The sequence below is a fragment of the Schistocerca serialis genome, chromosome 7 (assembly GCF_023864345.2).
Source record: "Schistocerca serialis cubense isolate TAMUIC-IGC-003099 chromosome 7, iqSchSeri2.2, whole genome shotgun sequence".
In the NCBI taxonomy this organism is placed as follows: Eukaryota; Metazoa; Arthropoda; class Insecta; order Orthoptera; family Acrididae; genus Schistocerca; species Schistocerca serialis.
In genome coordinates, this window is record NC_064644.1 from 326,053,074 (window position 1) to 326,071,064 (window position 17,991).

The 17,991-nt window shown below is 44.1% G+C and overlaps 1 protein-coding gene across 1 annotated transcript in view; it reads right to left on the reverse strand.

The window, feature by feature from the left end:
• Positions 1–17,991, reverse strand: part of LOC126413043 (CD82 antigen-like) — a 126,849-nt gene that overhangs the window by 61,898 nt on the left and 46,960 nt on the right. The window contains exon 2 of the mRNA XM_050082939.1: positions 4,058–4,273. Coding sequence (XP_049938896.1) covers positions 4,058–4,273 — 216 coding nt within the window. The remainder of the gene's footprint in view (positions 1–4,057; positions 4,274–17,991) is intronic.

A 17,991-nucleotide genomic window follows, 5' to 3' on the forward strand; every position in this document is an offset into this window, starting at 1 on the left:
TACAGAAGAATTCTGAAGATTAGATGGGTAGATCACGTAACTAATGAGGAGGTACTGAATAGAATTGGGGTGAAGAGAAATTTGTGGCACAACTTGACTAGAAGGAGGGATCGGTTGGTAGGACACGTTCTGAGGCATCAGGGGATCACCAATTTAGTACTGGAGGGAAACGTGGAGGTTAGGATTGTAGAGTAAGACCAAGAGATAAGTACGGTAAGCAGATTCAGAAGGATGTAGATTGCAATAGTTATTCAGGTATGAAGAGGCTTGCACAGGATAGAGTAGCATGGAGAGCTGCATCAAACGAGTCTCTGGACTGAAGACCACAACAACAAACATTTTCGGTAGATATCACAGTTTTCGAGTTACTCAAGAAAAACATAAAAAAGTGACCTTTAAACGTACCCATCACCTCCTCCCAACACCACTCTCACACCCCACCGGTGGCAATTTTTAGTAGCCCTATGTTGTTCATGACAATCCCTTCTACCACTGTGCAAACAACTCGCGATTCCACGATTGTTTTTCCTTTTTAGACTGGGCTACTAAAGGGGAAGGCGGTTATGGCCGAAAAAATAAGTTTTGCGTTATATCGTCTTTTTTTCTCCCCTCATCATTTTAACCTGACTGTTAAAACCGCTCAAAATAACCGATTCCTATTATTTCCTATAATAGTAGAAGTCCAATAAAGATTGAAAAATTTTTAGTATCTCAGTTTCAAGATATATTGAAATTAAATTAAATACGCAAATAATAGGAAACTGAGTCTATCAACGTTCGCTGCTTTTCTCCAGAAGTGATAAGTGGTTGAATACTACAAAAAGTCACCAGTTTTCTCTTATTGAGTCTATTTTCTTTAACTGCTCAAAAATCATATTTTGATTGGGGATCATACCACTGTTTGGGGACTAGAATAGTCAATGCTAAATGGTACAAACTAAGGTTGAAGAACTCTTTTTCGTGTTACTCTGTTCGTTTTCAGTGGCTACAAACAGATAAAGGTTTATTGCGAAGACATAGCCAGTGTATCAAATACTTTTTATTTTTATTGTATAATATGAATTGTCGTTAACTTTTTATTTACTACTGTTACCATAATTTCCTTCCAGTTTTATTATCCCATAGAAGTGGCAAACCAATTTTAAAACAAGTTTTTAAAACAAATGAAGGATTGTATTTCATTGCTAAATTACTCTGTAAAAGTATTTCCAGATTACGGACGATGCCATTCTACAATACAAAGGATGTCTGGCGACGACAGCAACGGGGGCATTGTTGTCTCTGCAATGCTGTACCAATTCTTATGCCACGTGTTATTAGAAACGAAGAATTTTAGAGCTGCTGCTACGGGCAATCGATATTTCGTTTTTTAGTCCGTTATTGATAAAACACAAAAAACACAAGTTATAACCGAGAGAAAACATATATCGAAAATACCGGCTATTCATACCACACTTTACGGACTATAAAATAACATTTCTGCCAGCCAAAAAAATTCTTAGTTTATAAAATCGAACTGGCCTTTAAAACACCTGAAAATCGTCATCTGAACTTGCTTCTTCTTCTTCCCCTTGGTCGTCGTAATTTGTCCTTTTCAGATATAAGATGGTCTTCACTGGCATCAAGGGCATTACTTATGCCACATTTCTTGAGGGATTTTACAATAATGTCTTCTCTCACTCTAGATCACGACTGTTTTATCCAGTGACGCACTTGTAGGTCGTTTTAAAGCTCCCTTCGGAGTGAATTCATGGTGGGTTTCATCCATCATCCATTTGTTCCATTCCTCTCTCCTATACCCTTTAAGTGGTTTATTTATCGAGATATCAAGAGGCCACAAATGTGAATGAAGTCCTCTCGGAATAACAGCAAGCTCTATATTTCCCTGTCTCAATTTCTCATTCACAGAGTTTTTCAATCGACTGCTAAACTGATCTAGCACAAGAAGGGAACTCTTCTTCAATAAAGCATCTTCCCTTCTTTCCCACACTCTGTAAATCCATAATTTCATACCAGCCTCGTCCATTCAACCCTTGTCATGTACGTGAACAATAACACCTGGCGGTATTTCAAAAGGTTCTGGCATTGTTTTGCGCTGGAAAATGGTAATTGGATTAAGTTTAGTACTGTCAGCACAACATGAAAGAACAGCACTGTAGTGCATTTTTCATGTCCATTTGTTTTTATAGTTTTAACACCTTTCATGGCAGCAGTTCTGTTGCTCGGCACATCAATTATCAGAGGAGTTTCATAAATTTTCTATATTTGGCTTAGTTCCCCATTGATGCGATGGAAAGATGGTAGTTTCTTTTCATACTCATGTGACATCTTCTCAGATATTTAGGTTATGGTTCGCATGCTAAGATAATGACGCTTCATAAACCTGTGGCGCCAACCAACTCCAACCTTTCCAAAGTAGTGCTAGCTCACGAACGTGTATGTGAATCATTTTGTGTTAAATCCAATACCATCTTGACAGTGTCCTTGAATCCATTTTAAAACGTCACCTTCTACGTTTGGCCATTTTGCATTCAGTCCTTTATTTACACATTTAGTCTTCCTTATATTTTCACTTCTCCTTTATTAACTTGCCAATCACAACTGATTTTTTTATGTCGATGGAGGGACCAAGTTCCGCTCAACTGCTTTCTTTCTGTGTTCTTCTGCATATGTTGTTTCTTTGAATTTATAGCCTGCATCATGTCAGTACCTTTTATTTTTTACCATTACGAAACTAGGTACTAACAAAAATATTGTACTGTTAGCGATGACATACCTCACTTTCAATTCAAATTCACTCGCACCATAGACTGCAATGACGCATCACAGGCTAGATAGTGTTTCTGCATTTGTGTTTGCGAGTTGGGATGATAGCAAACTTGTGAATCCCCGCAATTCATGTTTTTTGTATAGGTGCACTGCTGCTGGCAGTTGAATCCAATGTTACCAGATGGCAGTGGCGGGTGTTGTGTAAGGGCACAAGAACACGCAAACACCCTAACTCTCGATACCTTGCGAATTTGTTGATCATTTTTCCTTGAATGCTGTAAACTTAACATAGATACTGTACTCTGAAAGATACGACTACTGCCCCTCTAGACTCGTGAAACTTGGCATCAGGGGCGCAAGCACATCTTCAGTCGTGTAAGGTTTAAGGAGCTTTTGCGCATGCGCAATTCGCGTGACGTAATTGACTTCTGGGCCAAAAACATGCAGATTTCACAAACAACGTGCGCGGTTCACGACATGAACAGCTAGCCCTTGCTATGCAACCAGAAATTTACGTCAGTGCCCCCATGCAGTAGCACATTACAGCACATTTTTATCCCCGTTCACTCGGTATAAACACTGCTAGATGATAGCAAAATCCCTGACCCCCAAAAAAACAAAATTCCACAACGACAGTCCTTTCTTTTGTCAGATAAAAAAATGGTTCAAATTGCTTTGAGCACTATGGTACTTAACATCTGAGGTCATATGTCCCCTAGAACTTAGAACTACTTAAACCTAACTAACCTAAGGACATCACACACATCCGTGCCTGAGGTAGGATTCGAACCTGCGACTGTAGCAGCAGCGCGATTCCGAACTGAAGCGCCTAGAACCGCTCCGCCACCGCAACCGGCTTTGTCAAAGTTACGCATTTTATTATTATTATTCTTATTATTGGCTGTGGCTGTAGTTGTATAAACCTGTTGATAAGAAAAAGTGTTATACAGCAGATGCTATTAATTTCACACACTCAAATTTATCTGAGTGTAAAAATTTGTGAGCACTCAGAACGTATATTCACGAGCCGCGACATCGAATATACGCCATTCTTAAGACCGGCGGAAATTTTAATTCAAATACTGGGCATTTTTGTATTAATTTCGAGTATAAGATGCATCTTAATTTTGGAGGGTAATATTTCGAAGAAAAAAGTGTGTCTTGTAGTCCGTAAAATACGGCAACTAAAATGACGGTATCGGTTTTAGCAGAGGGGTTTTTCCCATCTCTAGCTACTACTATAGGCGCCGCCTCTCCCCTCTAAACGCTGCGCGCGTGCCGCACCCACCACGGCGAGGAAGCAGCGGCTGTGCAGGCTGGCGGCCCAGCAGCCCAGCACGCCTCCGGCCGCCACGACGACGCCTGCGCAGACGGCGGCCAGCCCCACGTAGTAGAAGAGCGGCTGGCGCGGCGCGTCGTGTGACGTCAGCAGGCGCGACAGTAGCACGCGGCCAGAGTCGGTCAGCAGCACGCCGCCCGCCGCCACCACGCTCAGGCCCACCACCTGCAGCAGGCGGCGCTCGTCAGTCGCGTAAGCCCCAGCCGCCTGGGAGGCACACTGTACACTGACAAGGGAAACTCCCCATCGCATACCTCTCAGATTTAATGGTAAGATGACCCACTGGATAGTCCGTCAAAAACTGAATCAGATCAAGCATGAAAACAGGAAGATGTACTGAACTATGAAAAAAAAAAAAAAATAGAAACAGTGAACGGTCCAAGTGCAAGAAAGAGCAGATTGAAACAGCAACGGCGTCGTGGGTGAAATAATCATGGTGTTGGACTACCAACTACCACATTATCAGCACTACTTCTGCAATGATCCGCCTCGCAACTGGAACGTCCAAGCCATGAGAAGCTCAGAACTGATCTGAACCTACTGAACAGAGAGCGCCCGGCTAGCCGCGCTGTCTAGCGAGCCGCTTCACGACCGGGAAGGTGTGCCGGTCCCCGGCATGAATACACCCAGCGGATTATAATCCGCTCATCACAAGAATAAACCTTATGTAAACATTACACTATGTATTCTTCCACGTTTGCTGGAACCTCACTGGATTTCTGTTTCGCGTGGGACTGCAGCCAAGCTGTCTCGAGTACTGTCAAGTATGATAATAACAGTACGTGTTGGTTCAAATGGCTCTGAGCACTATGAGACTTAACTTCTGAGGTCATCAGTCTCCTAGAACTTAGAACTACTTAAACTTAACTAACCTAAGGACATCACACACATCCATGCCCGAGGCAGGATTCGAACCTGCGACCGTAATGGTCGCGCAGGGTACGTTTTGTGCTATGCGTTAATCGCACAGATACTTTCCGATAATACGGGACAACAGATTTACCAGCGCATTTAAATTGGACAGCACTGGCCAGCCAGCTGGTACAGTTAGACTGCAGTGACATTGCCAGCTGCAGTTCACACGCAAAAGGAGACGAGCAGAGGAGCAATACAGCTTCAAAAACCGGTTCAAATGGCTCTGAGCACTATCGGACTTAACGTCTACCGTCATCAGTACCCTAGAACTTAGAACTACTTAAACTTAACTAACCTAAGGTCTCCACACACATCCATGCCCGAGGCAGGATTCGAACCTGCGACTGTAACGGTCGCACGGCTTCAGACTGTAGCGCCTAGAACCGCTTGGCCATCCCGGCCGGCAGCAATACAGCTTCAAATGTCATTTAATTTTTAAGCAAAATGAAATAATACTCTGAAAATCTCCCACAATAAGCTCCTTAGACAACTAGATGAAACCAGCAACACGTTATCGTTTTTAGGTAACGTACTATTGTAATTAAAAACCAGAATGAAAATTCCTGAGTTAACCACAAGTTAGTTTTTCTGCATAACCTCTGTGTAACGTAAGAGAGTATTGAAGGATTTCACCGTATGCTTAAATATTGAAGCCACTGAAGCTGTTACTTACAGTCAGTTGTCTGGTAATCTCTTAGCTCCCTTATCCAAATCCGAGAAATACATTTCAGTTCTGGAAGTGTTACCTGCTACGTTGATAACGAGCCTATCAACAACAGAATCCACGAAGGCGCAGCATTTTCTCTTCTTCTTTCATGAGGTGCCATCCTGTATCCCGCCGGCGTCGGTCAGTGACGTGTGAAAAAGGTGCGTGAGTTAGGTCCAGTACATCTGGCAGCTTAACAGTCTTGTTACTGCTCGAGTCCAATCCCGCAACATGGGTCCAGATCAGTTCTGTTGGGTTCGTGTTACGAGGTGCATTCAAGTTCTAAGGCCTCCGATTTTTTTTCTAATTAACTACTCACCCGAAATCGATGAAACTGGCGTTACTTCTCGACGTAATCGCCCTGCAGACGTACACATTTTTCACAACGCTGACGCCATGATTCCATGGCAGCGGCGAAGGCTTCTTTAGAAGTCTGTTTTGACCACTGGAAAATCGCTGAGGCAATAGCAGCACGGCTGCTGAATGTGCGGCCACGGAGAGTGTCTTTCATTGTTGGAAAAAGCCAAAAGTCACTAGGAGCCATGTCAGGTGAGTAGGGAGCATGAGGAATCACTTCAAAGTTGTTATCACGAAGAAACTGTTGCGTAACATTGGCTCGATGTGCGGGTGCGTTGTCTTGGTGAAACAGCACACGCGCAGCCCTTCCCGGACGTTTTTGTTGCAGTGCAGGAAGGAATTTGTTCTTCAAAACATTTTCGTAGGATGCACCTGTTACCGTAGTGCCCTTTGGAACGCAATGGGTAAGGATTACCCAGAACATGGACACCATCATTTTTTCAGCACTGGCGGTTACCCGAAATTTTTTTGGTGGCGGTGAATCTGTGTGCTTCCATTGAGCTGACTGGCGCTTTGTTTCTGGATTGAAAAATGGCATCCACGTCTCATCCACTGTCACAACCGACGAAAAGAAAGTCCCATTCATGCTGTCGTTGCGTGTCAACATTGCTTGGCAACATGCCACACGGGCAGCCATGTGCTCGTCTGTCAGCATTTGTGGCACCCACCTGGATGACACACTTCGCATTTTCAGGTCGTCATGCAGGATTGTGTGCACAGAACCCACAGAAATGCCAACTCTGGAGGCGATCTGTTCAACAGTCATTCGGCGATCCCCCAAAACAATTCTCTCCACTTTCATGATCATGTCGTCAGACCGGCTTGTGTGAGCCTGAGGTTGTTTCGGTTTGTTGTCACACGATGTTCTGCCTTCATTAAACTGTCGCACCCACGAACGCACTTTCGACACATCCATAACTCCATCACCACATGTCTCCTTCAACTGTCGATGAATTTCAATTGGTTTCACACCACGCAAATTCAGAAAACGAATGATTGCACGCTGTTCAAGTAAGGAAAACGTCGCCATTTTAAGTATTTAAAACAGTTCTCATTCTTGCCGCTGGCGGTAAAATTCCATCTGCCACACGGTGCTGCCATCTCTGGGACGTATTGACAATGTACATACAGCGCTGGGAAAACTTCAGCGTGTGTTTCACTACGGGACAGAAAGCAGCCTCACCTATTTTCATACTGCGCATTAACAGCGCGACAACCAGAGCGCAACGCCGCAGAGGCTATGACTGTACACGATTTTTGAAATAAAAACTGCGTGGCTAAAGCGTGACTAAGAAAAACGTTGATGGCTGTTAATACATTTGAATATCTTCAAGTTTCATTTAACGTAACGTAGCAATAAGATATCTAATACATAAGTCCCCCCCCCCTCCCCCCATGAACCATGGACCTTGCCTTTAGTGGGGAGGCTTGCGTGCCTCAGCGATACAGATGACGGTACCGTAGGTGCAACCACAACAGAGGGGTATCTATTGAGAGGCCAGACAAACGTGTGGTTCCTGAAGAGGGGCAGCAGCCTTTTCAGTAGTTGCAGGGGCAACAGTCTGGATGATTGACTGATCTGGCCTTGTAACACTAACCAAAACTGCCATGCTGTGCTAGTACTGTGAACGGCTGAAAGCAAGGGGAAACTGCAGCCGTAATATTTCCCGAGGGCATACATCTTTACTGTATGGTTAAATGATGATGGCGTCCTCTTGGGTAAAATATTCCGGAGGTAAAATAGTCCCCCATTCGGATCTCCGGGTGGGGCCTACTCAAGAAGACGTCGTTATCAGGAGAAAGAAAACTGGCGTTCTACGGATCGGAGCGTGGAATGTCAGATCTCTTAATCGGGCAGGTAGGTTGGAAAATTTAAATAGGGAAATGGATAGGTTAAAATTAGATATAGTGGGAATTAGTGAAGTTCGGTGGCAGGAGGAACAAGACTTTTCGTCAGGTGAATAAGGTGTTATAAATGCAAAATGAAACAGGGGTAATGCAGGACTACGTTTAATAATGAATTAAAAAAATAGGAGTGCGGGTAAGCTACTACAAACAGCATAGTGAACGCATTATTGTGGCCAAGATAGACACAAAGCCCATGACTACTACAGTAGTACAAGTTTATATGCCAACTAGCTCTGCAGATGATGAAGAAACGGATGAAATGTATGATGAGATAAAAGAAATTATTCAGGTAGTGAAGGGAGACGCAAAATTTAATAGTCATGGGTGACCGGAAATCGAGAGTAGGAAAAGGGAGAGAAGGAAACATAGTGGGTGAATATGGATTGGGGGTAAGAAATAAAAGAGGAAGCCGTCTGGTAGAATTTGGCACAGAGCATAACTTAATCATAGTTAACACTTGGTTCAAGAATCATAAAAGAAGGTTGTATACATGGAAGAATCCTGGAGATACTAGAAGGTATCAGATAAATAATACACTCCTGGAAATGGAAAAAAGAACACATTGACACCGGTGTGTCAGACCCACCATACTTGCTCCGGACACTGCGAGAGGGCTGTACAAGCAATGATCACACGCACGGCACAGCGGACACACCAGGAACCGCGGTGTTGGCCGCCGAATGGCGCTAGCTGCGCAGCATTTGTGCACCGCCGCCGTCAGTGTCAGCCAGTTTGCCGTGGCATACGGAGCTCCATCGCAGTCTTTAACACTGGTAGCATGCCGCGACAGAGTGGACGTGAACCGTATGTGCAGTTGACGGACTTTGAGCGAGGGCGTATAGTGGGCATGCGGGAGGCCGGGTGGACGTACCGCCGAATTGCTCAACACGTGGGGCGTGAGGTCTCCACAGTACATCGATGTTGTCGCCAGTGGTCGGCGGAAGGTGCACGTGCCCGTCGACCTGGGACCGGACCGCAGCGACGCACGGATGCACGCCAAGACCGTAGGATCCTACGCAGTGCCATAGGGGACCGCACCGCCACTTCCCAGCAAATTAGGGACACTGTTGCTCCTGGGGTATCGGCGAGGACCATTCGCAACCGTCTCCATGAAGCTGGGCTACGGTCCCGCACACCGTTAGGCCGTCTTCCGCTCACGCCCCAACATCGTGCAGCCCGCCTCCAGTGGTGTCGCGACAGGCGTGAATGGAGGGACGAATGGAGACGTGTCGTCTTCAGCGATGAGAGTCGCTTCTGCCTTGGTGCCAATGATAGTCGTATGCGTGTTTGGCGCCGTGCAGGTGAGCGCCACAATCAGGACTGCATACGACCGAGGCACACAGGGCCAGCACCCGGCATCATGGTGTGGGGAGCGATCTCCAACACTGGCCGTACACCACTGGTGATCGTCGAGGGGACACTGAATAGTGCACGGTACATCCAAACCGTCATCGAACCCATCGTTCTACCATTCCTAGACCGGCAAGGGAACTTGCTGTTCCAACAAGACAATGCACGTCCGCATGTATCCCGTGCCACCCAACGTGCTCTAGAAGGTGTAAGTCAACTACCCTGGCCAGCAAGATCTCCTGATCTGTCGCCCATTGAGCATGTTTGGGACTGGATGAAGCGTCGTCTCACGCGGTCTGCACGTCCAGCACGAACGCTGGTCCAACTGAGGCGCCAGGTGGAAATGGCATGGCAAGCCGTTCCACAGGACTACATCCAGCATCTCTACGATCGTCTCCATGGGAGAATAGCAGCCTGCATTGCTGCGAAAGGTGGATATACACTGTACTAGTGCCGACATTGTGCATGCTCTGTTGCCTGTGTCTATGTGCCTGTGTTTCTGTCAGTGTGATCATGTGATGTATCTGACCCCAGGAATGTGTCAATAAAGTTTCCCCTTCCTGGGACAATGAATTCACGGTGTTCTTATTTCAATTTCCAGGAGTGTATAATGGTAAGACAGAGATTTAGGAAGCAGGTTTTAAATTGTAGGCCATTTCCAGGGGCAGATGTGGACTCTGATCACAATATATTGGTTATGGACTGTAGATTAAAACTGAAGAAACTGCAAAAAGGTGGGAATTTGAGGAGATGGGACCTGGATAAACTGACTAAACCAGAGCTTGTACAGAGTTTCAGGGAGAGCATAAGGGAACAAATGACAGGAATGGGGGAAAGAAATACAGTAGAAGAAGATTGGGTAGCTCTGAGGGATGAAGTAGTGAAGGCAGCATAGGATCAAGTAGGTGAAAAGACGAGGGCTAGTAGAAATTATTGGATAACAGAAGAAATATTGAATTTAATTGATGAAAGGAGAAAATATAAAAATGCAGTAAATGAAGCAGGCAAAAAGGAATACAAACGTTTCAAAAATGAGATCGACAGGAAGTGCAAAATGACTAAGCAGGGATGGCTGGAGGACAAATGTACGGATGTAGAGGCGAATTTCACTAGGGGTAAGATAGATACTGCCTACAGGAAAATTAAACAGACCTTTGGAGAAAAGAGAACCACTTGCATGAATATCAAGAGCTCAGATGGAAACCCAGTTCTAAGCAAAGAAGGGAAAGCAGAAAGGTGGAAGGAGTATATAGAGGGTCTATACAAGGGCGATGTACTTGAGGACAATATTATGGAAATGGAAGAGGATGTTGATGAAAATGAACTGGAAGATAAACGATACTGCGCGAAGAGTTTGACAGAGCACTGAAAGACCTGAGTCAAAACAAGGCCCCGGGAGTAGACAACATTCCATTAGAACTACTGACGGTCTTCGGAGAGCCAGTCGTGACAAAACTCTACCATCTGGTGAGCAAGATGTATGAGACAGGCGAAATACCCTCAGACTTCAAGCAGAATATAATAAACCCAATCCCAAAGAAAGCAGGTGTTGACAGATGTGAAAATTATTGAACTATCAGTTTAACAACTAACGCGAATTCTTTACAGACGAATGGAAAAACTGGTAGAAGCCGACCTCAGGGAAGATCAGTTTGGATTGCGTAGCAATACTGGAGCACGTGAGGCAATACTGACCCTACGACTTATCTTAGAAGAAAGATTAAGGAAAGGGAAACCTACGTTTCTAGCATTTGTAGACTTAGAGAAAGCTTTTGACAATGTTGAGTGGAATACTCTCTTTCAAATTCTAAAGGTGGCAGGGGTAAAATACAGGGTGCGAAAGGCTATTTACAATTTGTACAGAAACCAGATGGCAGTTATAAGGGTCGAGGGGCATGAAAGGGAAGCAGTGGTTAGGAAGGGAGTGAGACAGGGTTGAAGCCTCTCCCCGATGTTATTCAATCTGTATATTGAGCAAGTAGTAAAGGAAACAAAAGAAAAAATCGGAGTAGGTATCAAAATCCATGGAGAAGAAATAAATACTTTGAGGTTCGCCCATGACGTTGTAATTCTGTCAGGGACAGCAAGGGACTTGGAAGAGCAGTTGAACGGAATGGACAGTGTTTTGAAAGGAGGATATAAGATGAACATCAACAAAAGCAAAATGAGGATATGGAATGTAGTCGAATTAAGTCGGGTGATGTTGAGGGAATTATATTAGGAAATGAGACACTTAAAGTAGTAAAGGAGTTTTGCTATTTGGGGAGCAAAATAACTGATGATGGTCGAAATAGAGAGGATATAAAATGTAGACTGGCAGTGGCAAGGAAAGCGTTTCTGAAGAAGAGAAATTTGTTAACATCGAGTATAGAATTAAGTGTTAGGAAGTCGTTTCTGAAAGTATTTGTGTGGAAGTGAAACATGGACGATAAATAGTTTAGACAAGAAGAGAATAGAAGCTTTCAAAATGTGGTGCTACAGAAGAGCAGGTATTGAATAGAATTGGGGAGAAGAGGAGTTTGTGGCACAACTTGACAAGAAGAAGGGACTGGTTGGTAGGACATGTTCTGAGGCATCAAGGGATCAGAAATTTAGCATTGTAGTGCAGTGTGGAGGGTAAAAATCGTAGAGGGAGACCAAGGGATGAGTACACTAAACAGATTCAGAAGGATGTAGGTTGCAGTAAGTACTGGGAGATGAAGAAGCTCGCACAGAATAGAGTAGCATGGAGAGCTGCATCAAACCAGTCTCAGGACTGAAGACCAAAACAACGACAACAACATACATAAGTAGGACCTACTTCCAAGAGCGTAACTACACCAGTGTACATGTGCTACGTCTTTTAATCAATCATTGCGTTTATGTTTGTTTACATCAGGTTTATTCTTACGATGAACGGATTATAACGCCAAGGTCCAGGGTGCCAACCAGCCTGTGGATTGTTTTTAAGGCGGTTTTCCATCTACCTCGGTGAATGCGGGCTGGTTCCCCTTATTCCGTCTCAGCTATACTGTGTCGGCGGTTGCTGCACAAACAGCATTTCCACATACACGTACATCATTATTATTCTACCACGCAAACATTTGGGGTTATACTCGTCTGGTATGGGACGTTCCCGGGGGAGGGGGCTCCACTAGGGGCCAAACCGCACAATAACCCCGGTTTCGGCGCGGGGCGGCGGTGGGGTGGGTGGACTGCTGTGGCCTGTTGTGGGGTTGTGAACCACTGAGGGCTACGGTGCGACGAAGCCTCTCCGTCGTTTCTAGGTCCCCAGTTTAACACATACATACATACATACCCGAACCGAACGGAACCGATAACGCCCACTCAACGAGAAGATACACTTGGGAAATGCTGACCGACATAGGACTCGCTACTCAAAGCACTCATATGTAAAAAAATAAATAAATAAAACGAAAAAACTAATTATGCTTAATTTTGATGGCTCCCCTGTGGTTTCCTTTCCTTTATCCTTTCTCGCCCCCTGGTAGATGTAGGTTAGTCATACCAGGAGTATGACTAGATAGGGGCCAACGTCTGAAGTGGTGATTTTTTTGTGTAGGGTAAAAGTGGCGGTTGCAATTTTCCTTTTATTTTTGAATCCCTTTTAGATTCCCCAGGGGAAGAGAAAGTGAGCAAGCAGTGTTCGAGACTCTCTTGTGCGATTTATTTTTATTTTTCCCCCACAAAATTATGAACTATCAATCCGTTCATTGAAAAATTTGTTCTCTTTCTATAGTCTTGGCAGTTGTCATACTATACAGTACTTGTAGAATATGAGTCATGGGATAAGATACCGTTACCGTCGCAAGTAAATGTGATGAACAGTGAGAGGAGGCGAGATACCACATAGACGTCTCACGAAAATGAAAACATCAAGTGAACAATGTCAACTATGTTACAACAATGGAATTCAAGAGTCAAGAGTTCCAGAATGGAGCGCAATTTCAGAAACGTTAAAAACATGTGTTCTGACCGCTGGCACGGTAGCTCAGCGTGTTCGGTCGGTCAACTACCCTCTGTAATAAAATAAGTAAATAAACTGAGTGAACAAATCAACGGGGAACCTGAACAGATGTCATGGGATTTTCACCCTGAAGAAATGCAGCACCCAATGAAGAACAACATGAGATAAAAAAGAAAGTGGTCATGATGTTGGACTACCAAACGAGCAAGCGTGTTCGAAACTCCCTTGGGCGATTTATTTTTATTTTATTTTTTCCACAACATTATGAGCTGTCCTTCCAGTGATTGAAATGTTTGTTCTCTTTCTACAGCCTTGAGGCAAGAATACGTTACCATCGCAAGTACATATGATGAATAGTGAGAACAGGTGAGGTACCACATTGACGTCTCACATAAATGAAAACAACAAATAAACGGGTGTGAACTATGTTACAAATGTTTCAAATGGCTCTGAACACTATGCGACTCAACTTCTGAGGTCATCAGTCGCCTAGAACTTAGAACTAATTAAACCTACTTAACCTAAGGACATCACACACATCCACGCCCGAGGCAGGATTCGAACCTGCGACCGTAGTGGTCGCTCGGTTACAGACTGTAGCGCCTAGAACCGCACGGCCACTCCGGCCGGCAACTATGTTACAACAAAGGAACTCTAGAGTCCAACTTCCGAAATTGAACGCAACTTCAAAAAAGTTAAAAACATACGTTTTGACAGAGCACAGGTAAACTGTGTGATTGTGAAACTGTTGCGTTCATTTATCGCAGTTTATGCGACAAACTATTATGTTTTCATCATTTCCTTGGGAGTATTCACATTCATACAAACACCTATATCTGGCAAGGAGGCATATCCACTCACTTACCAGTCGTACAAATTAGGTGCGTCGATAAGGGATTCCTATCGTATGATACACGTACTGTCACTAATGTCGTGTATGACACATCAGACGTGTTTTCTGGTGGAGCATACGGTTGACTTGCCGTCTTGTCACCAACGTTTCCGATTCCCATTCAGTTCCCTACCTTACACCTCGCTGTTGCAAACGGACGTTACACCACGACACAGACACAAATTTGAATACAGCGATCATCGAAATAGAAAAAAAAAATTGGCTTGATGGAGTTCTGAGCACGGCTCGGCCGTTAGGCAGTCCAACATCGTAACCATTTAACAATGTCGCCATTTCTGTTACTGGCTCTTCCTTATTGCACTTCTTGTTCTTGGACCGTTCACTGTTTCAATTTTGTTTCTTTTTTCACAGTCCAGTACATCTTCTTCCTGTTTTCCTGCTTTATCTGTGTTCAGTTTTTGACAGACTGTCCACTGGTCTCTCTTACCATTAAATCTGAGGCGGGTGCAATGGGGGGTTTCCCTTGTGAACTGGCACAAGTCATAGGATAGCGACATGCACACATACAGATGGCGGTAGTATCACGTACACAAGGTATAAAAGGGCAGTGCTTTGCTGGAGCTGTTGCCCCATCCAAGTTCTGTAAGTCCCTCCAGATTCTCGAACGCCATGCTTTCCGCCTAGCTTTCCGCCTAGCTTTCCGCATCCGCTTATCTTCCACCACATGGATCCTTTACCAACTCATCAAATTCCCGCCTCTCCCCCCTCATATAGAACACCTCCGTATAATCTACACCATCTGCAAACTCAATTCCAACAGTACTATTGTGTCCTCTCTCTTCTCCAGTGCTATGGTGCTTCCGCACCTCTACCTACACATCCCCCAACGTTCCACCTGCACACGCTTCATATCCTCTCCCAGAGAAATTTCAACCATTTCTCTTTCACAGTTGAGGAACTCTGCCCCAAATATACCCCTGCCACCAACTCTGAGTCCACGCCTCCCCCCTACTCCACCCCTCCCAGGGGATTCCTCTCCTTCTTCTCCCCCCAGTGTCACACCTCCTCTTTTTCCCCACACAGTCGTTCTTATTTCGTTTGAATCTTTCAAATTCACAGATCCCAATGCCAGATATGCCTCTCTCCCTCCCACCTCCCCCGCCGACAGCCATCCCTATCTCACTGTCATTACTAAATCCTACTAGCCCTCAGTTCCCATCCCCATCCCTCTCCTCTCTCCCTTTCGTCTTCGTCTATTGTACCAGGGTAGGTCCTTTCGAGTTTTATTGAAAGTGTGCAGTGTTACGTTTTTAATGGTCAGTGCCTCTTCTGTGTTGTTCGGTGTTGTTCTAGTGTTTCTTCGATTTTTTTAGTGTCCTTTCTGTGTTTTTTAAACTGTGCTGTCTGAAAGTATTTTTATTGCTGCTTTTAAACTGTTCGTTAGTAGTAGGGAACTGACGGCGTCAAGACACTTTTGATATCAAATCGATATGCAAATTAATCAAATCGATCAATTAATCAGCCCAGCCCCCGTCAACTCCCGCCCACCACCGCCCCCGACCACGCACACCCCACACCAGATGATGTCACGTGTTTTCTCAGCCTGCACGTGTGCTCCTGCCCTCTCCTCACCCTCCCTCCTCCACCACCCCTCCTCGACCAACGTACCCTATGGGCGGAATTCCGAATTTTGGCGGGAATTTCGAATTTTTGTGGGATTTTCTTTGTCCCAGGGCTGTCGTGACACGTCACTCCACCCCCCAACCGGGAATTAACGGGAAATAAAAATTAGCAGTTCCTTTTCTGGAACTCGAACCCTGGTCCTCATGGGCGGATAGCCGAAGTGTACCCCCTATCACAATTAAACCAGCAGAGGCCCTTGGTACTGACGGGAAATAAAAAATGGCGGTGCCATTTTCGGGGCTCGAACCCTGGTCCTCCTGAACAGAAAGCCCAAGTGCACCCTCTAACACATGGAAACTGTCCAGATGCAGGAGAGGAAGGTTCGGTTAGTGTCCTTTATTTAATATGGACGGTAAACTGACGCAAAGATCGATCCTAATTACATAATTAATCACAAAGATCGGTCCTAATAACAGAACTATATGTGTAAGTAGGCTGTTTATGTTTTCTTATTGGCAATGTTACGTAGCGCTCTGTATGAAAATCACTGGCTGTGCTGTGTGCAGTCTGTGGCTAATTTGCATTGTTGTCTGCCATTGTAGTGTCGGGCAGCGGCAGTTGGATGTGAACAGCGCGTAGCATTGCGCAGTTGGAGGTGAGCCGTTAGCAGTGGTGGATGTGGGGAGAGAAATGGCGGAGTTTTGAAATTTGTAAGACTGGATGTCATGAACTGCTATGTATATTATGATTTTTCAACACTATTAAGGTAAATACATTGATTGATCTCTATTAAAATCTTTCATTTGCTAACTATGGCTATTAGTAGTTAGTGCCTTCAGTAATTTGAATCTTTTATTTAGCTGGCAGTAGTGGCACTTGCTGTATTGCAGTAGTTCGAGTAATGAAGATTTTTGTGAGGTAAGTGATTTGTGAAAGGTATAGGTTAATGTTAGTCAGGGCCATTCTTTTGTAGGGATTTTTGAAAGTCAGATTGCATTGCGCTAAAAATATTGTGTGTCAGTTTAAGCACAGTCATGTATAATTGCTCAAAGGGGACGTTTCATGTGGCGACCCTGCCAGGATACCTCACTGGAATCATCTGATTTTTTCTTGTAGTTTGTGTAATTAGTGTAGCTATTGTTTATTGCTAGCACGTAATTATAGAGAGAATTTCCTTTGTAGTTGTAGTTTTGCATTGTTGTACAGTAAAACACTTGTGGCATGCATGTAGATTTGCGCCAAATATTTCGCAGCTGCGCTTGCAATTAACTAGATATTATTTTCAGTGCTATATTAATGTGTTTTCTTATTTTGCTCTTCAAATTGTGCTTTTCTGTGTTGTCGTGTGAAATATTGTGACAATAATGGCGTGTGAAAAACGTAATACTAGGCTCCAAAGTAAACTGAGAAATGACAGTGAAGACGAAAGCAGTGTGTTAGCGCCACCGTGTAATGAATTAACTAATGTTCAAAGTAGTAATTTGGTAATTGTGCATAGGGAAATGGAGCGGGCTGCCGAATAGCACTGAGGAACATGTTTCAGACACCAGTGCATTGTTATTACAATTAATGCAACAATTGGGACAAAAGTTTCAAAAGTTAGACACAATGGAACAAAATCTTCAAAAGTTAGACACAATGGAACAACACCAGAGACAAACACAGCAACAGTTAGACACAATGGAACAAAATCAGAGACAAACACAGCAAAAGCATCAAAAGTTAGACACAATGGAACAAAATCAGAGACAAACACAGCAAAAGCTTCAAAAGTTAGACACCACACTTGAACAAACACGTGAAGATTTAACTGCTGAGTTACATAACATTGAATCGAAATGTCAAAAAGTCTGTAATGACGTAAAAACACAAATTTGTGAGCATTTTCAACCTATTTATTCGCGGCATGAAAATGCATTACAGAATCACGAAGCAGCCATAAAAGAACTGCAAACCACTGTTCATGAAAATCATGAGACCTTGTGGGCTAAAATTGACTCAGTTGCATCTACCGATTCGGTAACGCTACTTGCAAAAACTCAGGAAAACTTAAAGGACACAGTAGATACGATTTCAACACAAATGGACACACTGAAACTTGGTTCAGAAAAACACACTGAGGGAATAAGTACACTATCGGAGAAAGTAGCCAAACTTTCGTATCAGTTCACTAACTTATCTGCAAAGGTAGTTGATGATCTGAA